Here is a 13,048-nt window from a genome sequence, read left to right on the forward strand (position 1 = left end):
GGGCGGGGCCGGCCGGCGGCGGGGTGGGCGGGGCCGGCCGGCGGCGGTGGTGGGCGGGGCCGGCCGGCGGCGGTGGTGGGCGGGGCCGGCCGGCGGCGGTGGTGGGCGGGGCCGGCCGGCGGCGGTGGTGGGCGGGGCCGGCCGGCGTGGGGGCCTTCAGCGGCCTCGTTCCAGCAGACCAGCGGGGTTGGGCGGGGCCGGCCCGCTGGGGTGGGGGGGCTGGCCGGCGTGGGGGCCTTCAGGGGCCTCATTCCCGCCGGCCAGGGGGCGGCCGGCGGGGTTGGAGGGCGGCCGTCGGGGTTGGGGGCGGCTGGCCTGCGGTGGTGGGCGGGCCGGCCGTTGTGTGGGCTTTCAGGGGCCTCATTCGGGCCGGCCGGCGAGGTTGGGGGGGGCGGCTCGTGGGGGTGGGGGGGGCCAGCCGTCGTGAGGGCCTTCAGCAGCCTCGTTCCGGCCGACCGGCGGGATTGGGGGGGCCGGCAGGCGCGGTTGGGGAGGGTGGCTGGCGAGGTTGGGGGGGCCGGCCAGTGTGGGGGCCTTCAGCGGCCTAGTTCCGGCCAACCGGCTGGGTCGTGGGGGCAGCCGGCGAGGTTAGGGGTCCGGCTGGCATGGGGGCCTTTATCGGCCTCCTTCTGGCTGACCGGCGGGGTTGGGGCGGCCGGCCCTCGGGGGTGGGGGGGGCCCGCCGGCGGGGTTGGGGGGTCTGGCCGGCGTGGGGGCCTTCAGGGGCCTCATTCCGGCTGGCCGGCGGGGTTGGGTGGGGCCGGCCCGCGGGGGTGGGGGGCCCGCCGGCGGGTTGGGGGGTCTGGCCGGCGTGGGGGCCTTCAGGGGCCTCATTCTGGCTGGCCCGTGGGGTTGGGCGGGGCCGGCCCGCGGGGGTGGGCGGGGCCGGCCCGCGGGGGTGGGCGGGGCCGGCTCGCGGGGGTGGGCGGGCCGGCCGGCGTGGGGGCCTTCAGCGGCCTCGTTCCGGTGGACCGTCGGGGTTGGGGGGGCGGCCGGCGGGGTTGGGGGCGGCTGGCCCGCGGTGGTGGGCGGGCCGGCCGTCGTGTGGGCCTTCAGGGGCCTCATTCAGGCCGGCCGGCGAGGTTGGGGGGGGCGGCTGGTGGGGGTGGGGGGGGCCGGCCGTCGTGAGGGCCTTCAGCAGCCTCGTTCTGGCTGACCGGCGGGGTTGGGGGGGCCGGCAGGCGCGGTTGGGGGGGGCGGCCGGCGAGGTTGGGGGGGCCGGCTGGTGGGGGTGGGGGTGCGGCTGGTGGGGTTGGGGGGGGCCGGCCCGCGGTGGTGGGGGTCCGGCGTGGGGGCCTTCAGAGGCCAACCGGCGGGGTTGGGGGGCTGGCCCGTGGGGGTGGGGAGGCCCGCCGGCGGGGTTGGGGGGGGCCGGCCGGCGGGGTTGGGGGGGGCCGGCCGGCGGGGTTGGGGGGGGCCGGCCGGCGGGGTTGGGGGGGGCCGGCCGGCGGGGTTGGGGGGGCTGGCTGGCGTGGAGGCCTTCAGGGGCCTCATTCCAGCGGACCAGCGGGGTTGGGTGGGGCCGGCCCACGGTGGTGGGGTGGTGGGGGGGCTGGCCGGCGTGGGGGCCTTCAGCAGCCGTTCCGGCGGACCGGCGGAGTTGGGCGGGGCCGGTCCGCGGGGGTGGGGGGGCTGGCCGGCGTGTGGGCCTTCAGGGGCCTCCTTACGGCCGGCCGGCGGGGTTGGGGGGGCGTCCGGCGGGGTTGGGGGGGCGTCCGGCGGGGTTGGGGGGGCGGCCTGCGGGGTTCGGGGGGGCCCGCCGGCAGGGGGGGGGGCCGGCCGGTGTGGGGGCCTTCAGCGGCCATCGTTTCGGCCGACCGGCTGGGTGGTGGGGGCAGCCGGCGAGGTTGGGGGTCCGGCCGGCGTGGGGGCCTTTAGCGGCCTCGTTCCGGCCGACCGCGGGGTTGGGGGGGCCGGCCCGCGTGGGTGGGGGGGTTGGCCGGCGTGGGGGCCTTCAGGGGCCTCATTCCAGCCGGCCTGCGGGGTTGGGGGGGGCGGCCGATGGGGTTGGGGGGGGCGGCTGGTGGGGGTGGGGGGGCCGGTCCGTCAGCTTTGCAGGGGCCTGCCAGCGTGGGGGGCCTTTAGCCGCCTTGTTCTGGCGGACCAGCGGGGTTGGGCGGGCCGGCCAGCGTGGGGGCCTTCAGCGGCCTCTTTCGGGCTGGCCGGCTGAGTGGTGGGGGCTGCCGGCGAGGTTGGGAGGGCCGGCCGACGTGGGGGCCTTCCGCGGCCTCGTTCCAGCCGGCCGGTGGGGTTGGGGGGGGCCACCGGCAGGGTTGGGGGGGCGGTTGGCGGGGTTTGGTGGGCCGGCCGGCGGGGTTGGGGGGGGCCGCTCGGCGGGGTTGGGGTGGCCGGCCAGCGTGGGGGCCTTCAGTGGCCTCTTTCCCGCCGGCCGGCGGGGTTGGGGGGTCGGCCGGCGTGGGAGCCTTCAGCGGCCTCGTTCCGGCCGAACGGCGGGGGTCGGGGGCGGCCTGTGGGGTTGGGGGGGGCCGTTTGGCGGGGGTGGGGTTGCCAGCCGGCGTGGGGGCCTTCAGCGGCCTGTTTCCGGCTGGGTTGGGGGGGCGGCTTTCGGGGGTTGGGGGGCCCACTGGCGTGGGGGCCTTCAGCGGCCTCGTTCCAGCGGACCGGCGGGGTTGTTGGCAGCTAGGGCTGTGGTGGTGGCAGCGGTGGCGGCAGCTTCCTTCCCACGAGGTAAGTCAGCGGGGCTGGGGTCCGCTTGGGGGGAAGTAGGGGCGGCGGCAGCTTCCTTCAGGCGGCAAGGTAGGGCGGCGGGGCCGGGGTCCTGGGGGGTGGGCAGTTAGGGCACTGGCGGTGGTGGTGGCAGCTACGTTGTCACAGGGTGTCCGAGCTACCGGTGTCCGGGAGCTGCGGGGCCTTTTGGATGCTCCTATAACTTGGCAGCTGGGGCTGCGAGCTGTCTGTGGGCTGCCTTCCCCACAAAGGGCTGCAGAGCTGTGTGGTCATCTGCGGCAGTAGCGACAGCGGCAGCAGCTCGCCTATGAGGGCGCAGACATTTGTTGCAGTTCTTGGGTCTTTGTTGTTTTTCCTTGGGCTTTTACCCTTCTTTTCATTAATTTTGGATAAAATGACCCCCGTGATGTAAAGATAGAGCAAGGAACATTGGTGACATGGGGAGCTTTGCAGAAAGTGCAGTTTGGATTCTGCTTTTTCATTGGTGATGGCCAGATGAATCTTCACTGCTGGCCCTGGAAAAGGCTAGGACAGCTTGTTAGTTGAGTTTTAAATTTCCCAGTTTGTGTTTAAAGGTTTTAAGTGCATAGAAGAGGAATGTTCGCCTTAAGTAAGCATATGAGCGGATAACAGGGAATGTTTTCCTCTGGAAAGGGAATTTGGTAGCTCTGACCCATGTCAGTCTGTGAATATTTAGACCTGTAGTGACTTTTTAACATTTTTCATAAAAATCTGTTATTTACAGTGTGTCATATGTTGTTAATACTCCTTGCCTTAAGTTCCCCAGCAAATCTTTTTCATGTCTTCTGAGAAAGTAGACAATTGATAGATTATCCAAGGAATGGAAAAAAACGTGAGTGGGTTATTTCCACAGTCCCTGAGAGCTGGCATTGTAAGACTCATCCTATCCCCAGTAACATTTTCATACAATAAATGTGAACACTTTTGAAGCCTTTTTATAAAGATACAATTTGGGAATGATATTAAGATAAGGAAAAGCTCTTACTTGATTTCTTAGATTAACATGTCTTCCCTTTTCTCTTTTCTGTTCAGTGGCCTCGTTCCTGCTGGAAAACTTGGAAAACTTATCACTTAGAAAACTTCATGAAGATGGCCAGTGATAAGCAAATGTCCGATGATGATGACAGCCCCAGCACCAGCACTGGCAGTTCAGATTCAGACCAGCAAGACCCTGCTGCTCCAGAGCCTGAAGATCATGAAGAAAGAACCTTCTGCCACCCAGTGGAAGAAGAGCACCAAACTCTCTAGCAAAACCACTGCTAAGTTATCCACTAGTGCTAAAAGGTAACATTGTCAGGTTGTCTTCCAAGCAATTAGATGCTTCCTTTTGTTTCCTTTTGTGAGTTATACTCTTGAGTGAAATTAGCATGTGTCCACGTGGGTGTCAGTCCAGGCATCTGTGGTGGCAGCTTCATAAAAAGAAATGTGTCACTTTTCATGAAAGGAAATGATCAAAAAAGTTTATATTTGCTAAAAAATGTTGAATGTCAGGAATTGGTTTTTTTGAAAGCAGATTTTAAATTTGCTTAGTTTTACAAACAAGTCTTTAAATCCTGCATAATAGATATAATTTTTTGTAGTTATAGTTATCCCTCCTTGTTCTTGTGAGAACAAATAAAACTGAAAAGTAGCCATTAACAATCTCAGGTGTCACTTTGCTGTTAAAACTTTGCACATCTTTAAAACTCGTGGATGTTCTTGACATAGTAGTGAAAATCAACAGCAGGAAAAAACATTTTGTTGGTTGTAAGTGAAAGATTATTTGTTTCCTGCTGACTTTTATTTTCTATGATGGCAAAAAAAAATCCATCAATGGGACTCCATCAGTGATAGTGGTTGTATTGAGTAGAACTCTTGTATCAAACATAAAATGTACCTATAGCATTACCTAATGTTGATGTTTTGTTGTTTTTCATTGATCACAACTAAAAGAAAAAGAAAATATAAAAACTTATTATTGTATTTTATAGCGATTCATGTTCTTATTTTTCTATACATTTTTACCGTCATTGCACCATTAACCAAACACTAATGAACTTGAGAATATTATATTGAATAGCAGCAGTCTTTGAAATAATTTAAAATTCTTCTCAGTGTGTTGTAATCTTATGGAGAGAACATTAAACAACTTTTGAAAACATTTTAAATTTCAAGAAAATCAGAGAAATGCTCTTTTTCCCCTTACCTCAAGGCCCTCTTTCCTCCAAGAGTATGAAATTTAAATTTACGTGCTGTACCTAAGATCAGAGAAAAGAAATGGTTAAGATTGCTAAAATAGTCCTTGGAAGTTTTTCATTGGTAAAGGTATTTGTAAATTTTAAACTTTTTTTTTAAACAGATAAAATATTGTCAAAACTATTAATGTACTCTTGCAATAGCTTTCTAATTTTTACCACAGTAAAAGTGGATTGAAGTCATTGTCAAAAATATTCTAGTGCTTTTTCTCCTTCCGTTTTGTCTCATTTGCATATAAGCTTGAAAAGAGAATTTCTTTGGTAAGAAGAGTTTTAAAATAGATTTTATATCCTTTTGTTGAGTAGTAGTGGAGGACTTTCTCAAATCAGGTGTAAATGACTTATCTATTTACAGTAGCAAGTGAGAAAAAATCTGCAATTTTCTGTTAAGGAGTTTGGGTTATGCCTCTGAGAACAAAGAGGAAGCAGCCATGTTAGCATTACTGAAGGCAAAACCAGCCTTGCATTTACCTGCATGATGATAGAGGGCATTCTGATTTTCTGGTTATTCTGTAGACTGTCTCAAATCTTTTTTGTCTGTTCTCATTTCACTAATGGAATTCAGAAGGATTTAGCTGAAGTAACCCTTAATCCTCTCCTAACTGCAGGTAAGAAACAAATTTTGTTGTTTTGATTTCTAAATTGTGGAACAATATCAGGAGATGAATGTATTATCCTTGTATGTATGTGCAGCAGAAGAGGCTAGCTAGCTATGTTTGCTTCCTTAAAGCTTTGCAAGTGCTTTAAACAAAAATTGCCTAGGTGAATTAAATTAGGAGAAAAATACTATTAGCATGTATCATATATTCTGTACTTATGAATATAGTGATCTTGTGCTTCTTGCTGAGATTTGTTTGAGTGGTGTTGATTTTTCTGTTGTTTTTCTGTGGAATATATTTATTCACAAGTATTTTGTAGAAACCTGTAAGGTTTTAAGATTTAAAGTTAGTGCTTGTGTGCAATCTGAATTGATTTTCCAAATTTAGAAATTTTTAAATATGCTGTTACAAAATGTAAAAGCATTAAACAGGAGTATAGTTGTATCTGTTTGATTTATTCAGTAACTTGCCTAAAGGAAAAATTTTATGTGCTAAGCTATGGTTGTAGTTGTTATTTTCTAGAAAACACATTGTTGGAATTATTTACATTTTAAGCAAATATCCTAATGACTTGGGAAAATTCTTAGCAGTAAATTAATTGGAATTGTGAGAAGAATCAAATTCAGTGGAACTCAGAATTTAAGATTGGTTGACAAATTGTATTAAAAGTAGCTGATTGATTTTTTTATTTGTGTCTTATATAGTGTTCTGTTTATTATTGAATGGTGACTGTGTGGTTGACAAAATTTATCAAATTTAGAGAGCAATATTATAAATAAATTGCATAGAAGTATGTGCTCAAGAATGAGAGGGGAAGGGATGCTATAATTAAGGAAGTGTTATGATTTGATATAAAAATATTTTGGTGTTTAACCTGTGTTTTTGCTACAAATTGTGTTTGCTCATGTTGATCAGCACCATCTCTGAAGTCTACTTGAGACATAATAAGGAATAATCCATTTGCTATTTATTGTGTTAACCAGATCCCCAGATAAAGGGGATCTGATCCTGATTTATCCAGTGAATTAACAGTTTTGCTTATATTTGTAGTCGCAGCCATTTCAGTTTAAAAGGAGACATGAATGTGAATTATAATTATTATATAATTATAATTATAAACAGAGTGATATTTCAGATCTCAAAGTATTACTTAAAAAGTATACTGCTCAATAGTGTAGCCACTAGCCACATTCTGACTATGGACCAGGATGTTGTGGTTAGTTGAAAATGTGATATGCTGTAAGTGTGAAATGCATACTGGATTTTGAAAACTCAGTACAATTTGTAAAAGAATAAATATTTTAAAGATATTTATTACATGTTGAAATAATATTTGGCATGTTTAGTAAGTGTTTTAAAAATTGTATTTTTATCATTTTAGCATAGTTATTAGCAAATTCAAAATTACGTGTATAACTTGCATTATAATTTTGTTGAACAGTATTGCTTTAGAGAAGAAGTAAATCAGTATTTCTTTTAGCCTTCTAAATGGTGTGTCAAATCTGTACCATGTAGGAGGTCAAGTTAAATTTGTTCTGTGGAAGAATCACTTAACTTTCAGAGTATATTCTGATAATTTCCATTATGAAAGATGTAAAGATCTGTCAATTTAAAACTCACATGTCTTAAAGTTGCATGTCAGGTCAAACTTTTTTAAGGGTTTCTGTTGATTTTCTGCAAATGGCTTAAACCAGTGTATGAATATACATCTAGAGAACATAGTAGACATATTGAATGCTTTCAGAGCAGTAATGTATTGGTACATTTGGTAAAGGAATGTACTTTAAGTGTTTAACCCAGGACTGTTTCCACAAGGTCACAGGATTATTTTAGATGGAGTAAAATCTTTCTGTGAAATAGAAAGTAAGTTTCACTTATCGCATATTTTTTTCTCTTTATATACCAGATTTCATTTAAGTTCATGAAATAATGCTTAACATTTAGTGATTTAACTAGTGAAGCAGTAAAACTTTGGGCTTGGCTTGTGCACAGTATCGTGGAATACTTATATCTATTTTCTTTTGTCACAGTCTTTGGTGACTGTTGGCTATTGAAAAGGACATCTTTTAACTTCTCTTGTTCTTTAATATCTGAGTTTCTTTGTGGCTGTGTGATTCAGGAAAAAAAACAAATGTAAAATACAAGTTTCTTAGGAAATTAGAAGTTGTTTCTTACTACTTTGGGGAGAGACTTTTTTCCATATACCTCATATGTAAAATAATGCAGATGTTTTGTGTGTCTTTGGTTTCTTCTGGGTAGAAGGTTACTTCTTGTAATTTTGATAGAAAAGCCTAAATTTGTATTGTGTTTTTGCTTTCATGCCAGAAAATGCAATAGATTTTGGTATTATATTTCTTTTAACTCATAGCTGCATAAATGAGAATTTTAGCTTTATGGTGGTTGTATTATTTAGATTTGTTAATTTATGTTGTAATTAAAAATGGGATTCCACAGTCATAAGTACATCTATAATTTGTGGGTTAATATTGCATGAGACCTTTAAAACCTTATGCTTGCTACTTCCAGGTACAATTATTTAATTATGGCTTTTGGTAAGGTGTGTGTGTGTGTGTGTGTGTGTGTGTGTGTGTGTGTGTGTATAAACTTGTCAAAGTATGTGACAGTGTTAATTATCCCTCAGGGAAGAAATGTTAATTGTATCTGGGTACATTCAGGAAAATGTTGAATGAGATATAGGAAAACTAGATTTACTTGTACTAGGGAGATTTGTCTTAAACCCCATCTTTTGTTTTAATTAATAAGTTATTCTTTAGTTACATAATTAGGTCTATATACACATCCAGGATGGCCTTTGGGTAGATATCATTGTCAAATTAAATGCAGGACTTTAAAAGTGTTTGATTATATGTCAATAGGAATACTTCTTTTTCTTTTAGTAAAAAAAGGTTTATAAATATTTAATTTCTAATGATTTGATGGTATTTTAGGTTTTAAGTATTGAAGGCCTGTGGGCCAATGCATTTTAAACACAGGGAAATAATATATGTTTTTTGGTTTACGTTTGTACTTTTTACATTCTATATTTTAGATTAGGGTATAAAAATCAATTCACCAGTAAGGGGGAAGGGAAATTATTATGAACATCCCTTTGTTTTACAGAAAGTTATGGACGATAGTTGTTTAGTAATGTGTTGACATTTATGTTCTATTTTTCAAAGGATGTGCTTCCTTTTTCACTTACAGTCAGCACTTGTGTAAACAGCAAAAGTTTAGAAAGGTGCTGGATTTCTAAGTTAATCTTGAATTTCTTTTCCTGTATAGAGGGTACAAACATGTACTCCTAAATATTAATGGGTTTGGACTGAATCTATGTTAAAGAAGATATTCAAGAGTAATTGTAAATCATTTTTGGTTAAGGAGAAGGCCTTATGGGGGGGTAGATATTACAGCTTCAAGTTTATATTAATCATATGTTGACTATCAAAACCTGAAATCAGCTACAATGATACTTGTAAATATTATAATACTTGCAAATTTTGTTAACTTCCCTTTTTAAAAGAAAGAAAAAGAAGTAGCATAAGTTCTAAGTCAGATGTTGGCAATTTGCACATAAGAGTAATTTTCTGAGGATAAACTGTGTTTCTGATGGTTGCCATATCTCTCGCTATTGTCCAGTGTAGATTAGAACTTTGCTAATTAAAGGGTGATCTTCAGACTAGCAACATCTGTATCACAGGTGTGATTGTTAAAACTCAGTATGTTGTTTTCCCCTAACCAGAAGTACTGAGTCCAAATCTGAATTGAGTAAGATTGCTAACTGAATTGTATGTCTATTGAGGTTGGAAAAATCCTGCTACTGAAGCAAGACTGTTCAGATCCATGCTGTGCCACTATTGGCATGCCACTTTATAATCCTGCTACTGAAGCAAGACTGTTCAGATCCATGCTGTGCCACTATTGGCATGCCACTTTATATAAGTTATGGGATATTTTTGTTCTTCAGTTTCCCAAGTTGTAAAATGAAGATTAAGTTGATCTCCCCATTGTATAATTTTTGTGAGGATGAAATGAATTTCTTGAAAGTTTTGTTAACCACATAAATTGGATCCCTAAAGTGGATACAGCATGATAAAAGTAGGTGAGACAGTTTATCAGCATGCCCTCACTCTTGCTGGTGTTTGCTCCAGTGCATCCACATCCTACTTATAGGAATAATTGCATCTTAATTCATCATCTAATTATTCAGTATATATCAAGCAGTTTGTTTTTAATGTGAATAAAAGCAGGATTTTAAAAACTTGAGTTAAAACAGAAAATTAGCCTAAAAGTGTTGATCATAGATGAACAAATACTCAATCCCTTCCAAAAAAATATCTATAAACTTAATGATACTTAAAAAGAATGCCTTGGGGCTGGGGCTGTAGCTTAGTGGCAGAATGCTTGCCTAGCATGTGTGAGGCACTGGGTTTGATCCTGAGCATCACATAAAAAAACATAAAATATATGCATTCTGTCCATCTACAACTACAAAAAAAATGTTTTAAAAAGTATTTATAAGAATACTATGACTATGACTGCCCAGTAAAGTATAAAAAAAAATTTTAGATAGTTGTATTAGTTAATGTTTTCCCCTCTTTAAATATCCCATTTTAAGAGTTTGTGATTTCATTCAGAACACAGTAATTTCAATATTTGTAAAATTTACACTCATAATAGTATAGTTTACCAATTACTTCAACATAATGTAGTGTAATTCCAGGCAAAACAGTGAGTTGGAATTCGAAAAAAATATTAAGTAACTCATATTCGTTACTTTTTTCATAATTGTGATATTTAATATTAATCACTTAAAGATTATTTAGCTATCATTTCTATTTGCTTATAGAAAGTAGTTGATAATTACAATAATCCTAATTGTGTCTCCCATATATGCCAGTGGAGCAGAAGGACTCAGTTACCATTGAATAACTCAAAACATTTATCCAAAGAGTGATTGATTGAAAATAATATCTCCCCCACATAAGGTCACATTTTTATTAGCTGTCTATTATGTTCAATGACGATAATGTAAGGAGAAAGTGGGTGAAAACCTTGGGTACTTTTTAAAAACCTAAATGGTTATTTCAAAGCAACATGAAGTAAATTGTTAATTTTCTTTCTGCAAGTAAATGATTGGTACCTTATTCTCTCCTTGAATGTGTTGCTGTAACAAAATGTAGATTATGTTTAATTATGAGGAAAATCAACAAGTCTTGCTTAGAGTACAAGAGCATTCAGATTGAGAAAACTGAATGGGAAAACTTTATCTTCCATTCTTCTCTTTTCTATAAATATGATATAACAAAACCACTTGTAGATCTATTAGATCTACAGGCATATAAAGTGATGATTTTTCTTTCCGTATTACTTTAAACAATAATTGTATTTGGTGGGGCTGGGCTTGTGGCTCAGTGATACAGTGTTTGCCTAGCATGTGCGATGCCCTGCGTTCAATCCTAAACACCACATAAAAATAAATAAATAAAATTAAGCTATGTGTCCAACTACAACTAAACATTAAATTAAAAAAAGAATTGTGTTTGGGCATTTTATTAGAATTTAAAAGATGAAATATCTTTAAACATTTAATGTTTTTTTGCATCTTGATCACAGAAGTTTTTGCCTCTACCCCATATTCATAGTCTAGGAGATAGTTGACAATACCTGGAGACATTTTGCTTTTCAAAACTTGGGGGAAAAGGCTCTAGTATACAACAAAGAATTGTCTCCCTTCAGGAGATCTTACTGAAATAAAACATATATATGTTTCTGTTATGTTTTACTAGGAATATTGAAGTAACTTGTGACTACAGAATGCACGTCGCCTTTGTATTTTCTTAGTGATGAAAATAAAAACCAAATGAAGAACATGGCTTTCTCTCCAGTGTGTAATTTAATGTCAGAATCTAATATAATGTAATCATCACTTTCTGCAATCATAGAAAGTAATGTAATTGCCTCTTCGGTAAAAGATGGGAAGAGAGTATCAATATCAAATTTGGAGAAATGGTAAGAGTAAGGGAAGCATCTAGAAGAGATGGGAAGGCTCACTCTCTAACCACAAATTCTGCACACCTCTAGTTTTCCACCTCCTACCACATATCAGGCTTTCTAAAACTTTACTTTTTATTTTTTGCCTTAGATAACTTAACTAAAAATTATTCCAAAATTATGTAAAATAAATGTAATTTTCCATTACTAAACTTTTGTTTTCCATAACACATTAAAGGGAAAATTAAATAATAAAAACAGACATAATAAATTCTTGTTTGATATAATCATTTAAATATCTTTTTTAGACAGCAGTAATTCAAACAAAATACTTCCCTGACTTAAAATGTAATATTTTATATTAATGAATCAGGAGGCTAAAACACTAAAATTGTCAGACTTATTAAATCCTTCAAATATTTCATCTATAGAGGCACAGTACACACTTAGTGTAAATTATAAAAGTTTTTTTTTTAAATATATAAATTCCAGGTCAAAATATATCAAATCAAACATATATCAACTTTGCTTCTCAATTTACTTCTCAATTTACCTCTCAATGTAATCATATTTTGTTGACTCTAAATAACATCGTCTGGTAACTGATAGTGACATTAAAATTTGTATCATCTTTCTGCTAAAATATAGTAAGCTCTACTCTGAACCCCTCATTCATAGGTCTTACATCTGTTATCCCATCGTCAGCAATAAAGCCAATGAGATTATTCTAAAATGTAAACGTCCCCATGTTATTCCTGTCTTTGCTTATTAAAGGAGCAAGCAATGTACTCTCTAATTTCTCTTTTGCCTATTTTCCCTTTGATATAGAAATATAATGTGCATTTCAATCAAATTAAAATCTTTCAGTTCCCTTAACTGTCTAATATATTTCTAGTTAGGCAAATGATGATGCACCTCCTGAAATCCTATTTTCTTTTCACAGACCTCTCAGTCTCGCTCTGCTCCATCTGTAAATATCCAACTCCTCTTTGGGATCCTTATAAAAATCTCCCTTTTGTGGATACACTTTATACAGTCAACTTGATGACTTGATGCTTCCCGTCGATTCTATTTTGGAAATATTTGCAAAACTGCATTTATTACCTCATATCACAGTTATTCATTCACGTCACTATTTCCATTTGCTGACTATGAAAGAAAACCTTTCTGGTTTTGGCATCCGCCTTGGCAGCAGCAGTCGGAGAAGACAGCCTGGAAGACCTCCTCTTGGGCTTTTACTTAGCCTCACATTCTTCAGAGCTGACCTTCCTCTGGAGCTTCCTGGCTGAGAGCACAAGGCTCACACAGGTGCTGCAGGCAGTGGCTTTTGGGAACCTTCTGAAACTGTGCTGCCTGGCCACTGCTGCTGTTCCCACCACATGAGTTGCTGCGACACACCAAGTATTCAATTATTTTAATGCAGTTTTTATCATAATTGAGACATAACTATAGGCAATTTTAAATCTCTAAATTTTGTGATTTTAGCTACAACGAACCTTATAAAAATCAAATCCT

General features: G+C 43.3%; 1 protein-coding gene and 1 long non-coding RNA gene across 3 annotated transcripts in view; one reads left to right on the forward strand and one right to left on the reverse strand.

Moving 5' to 3' along the window:
• The first annotated feature begins 3,727 nt into the window (after positions 1-3,727).
• The window catches only part of LOC144374187 (E3 ubiquitin-protein ligase TTC3-like), a 31,999-nt gene continuing 22,678 nt past the window's right edge, over positions 3,728-13,048 (forward strand). For both annotated transcript variants that reach the window (XM_078037128.1, XM_078037129.1), the window contains exon 1: positions 3,728-3,993. Coding sequence is in view for 1 of the 2 variants with exons in the window: in XM_078037129.1 (XP_077893255.1) it covers positions 3,824-3,993 (170 nt within the window). In the remaining variant the exon portion in view is untranslated. The remainder of the gene's footprint in view (positions 3,994-13,048) is intronic.
• Positions 4,434-12,874, reverse strand: LOC144374189 (uncharacterized). Its single transcript, XR_013433660.1, has 3 exons — positions 12,638-12,874; positions 4,895-4,946; positions 4,434-4,634 (listed from the first exon to the last, which is right to left on the reverse strand). It is a non-coding gene; the product is annotated as an uncharacterized LOC144374189 (long non-coding RNA).

Source organism: Ictidomys tridecemlineatus, unplaced genomic scaffold, assembly GCF_052094955.1.
Source record: "Ictidomys tridecemlineatus isolate mIctTri1 unplaced genomic scaffold, mIctTri1.hap1 Scaffold_61, whole genome shotgun sequence".
Lineage (NCBI taxonomy): Eukaryota > Metazoa > Chordata > Mammalia > Rodentia > Sciuridae > Ictidomys > Ictidomys tridecemlineatus.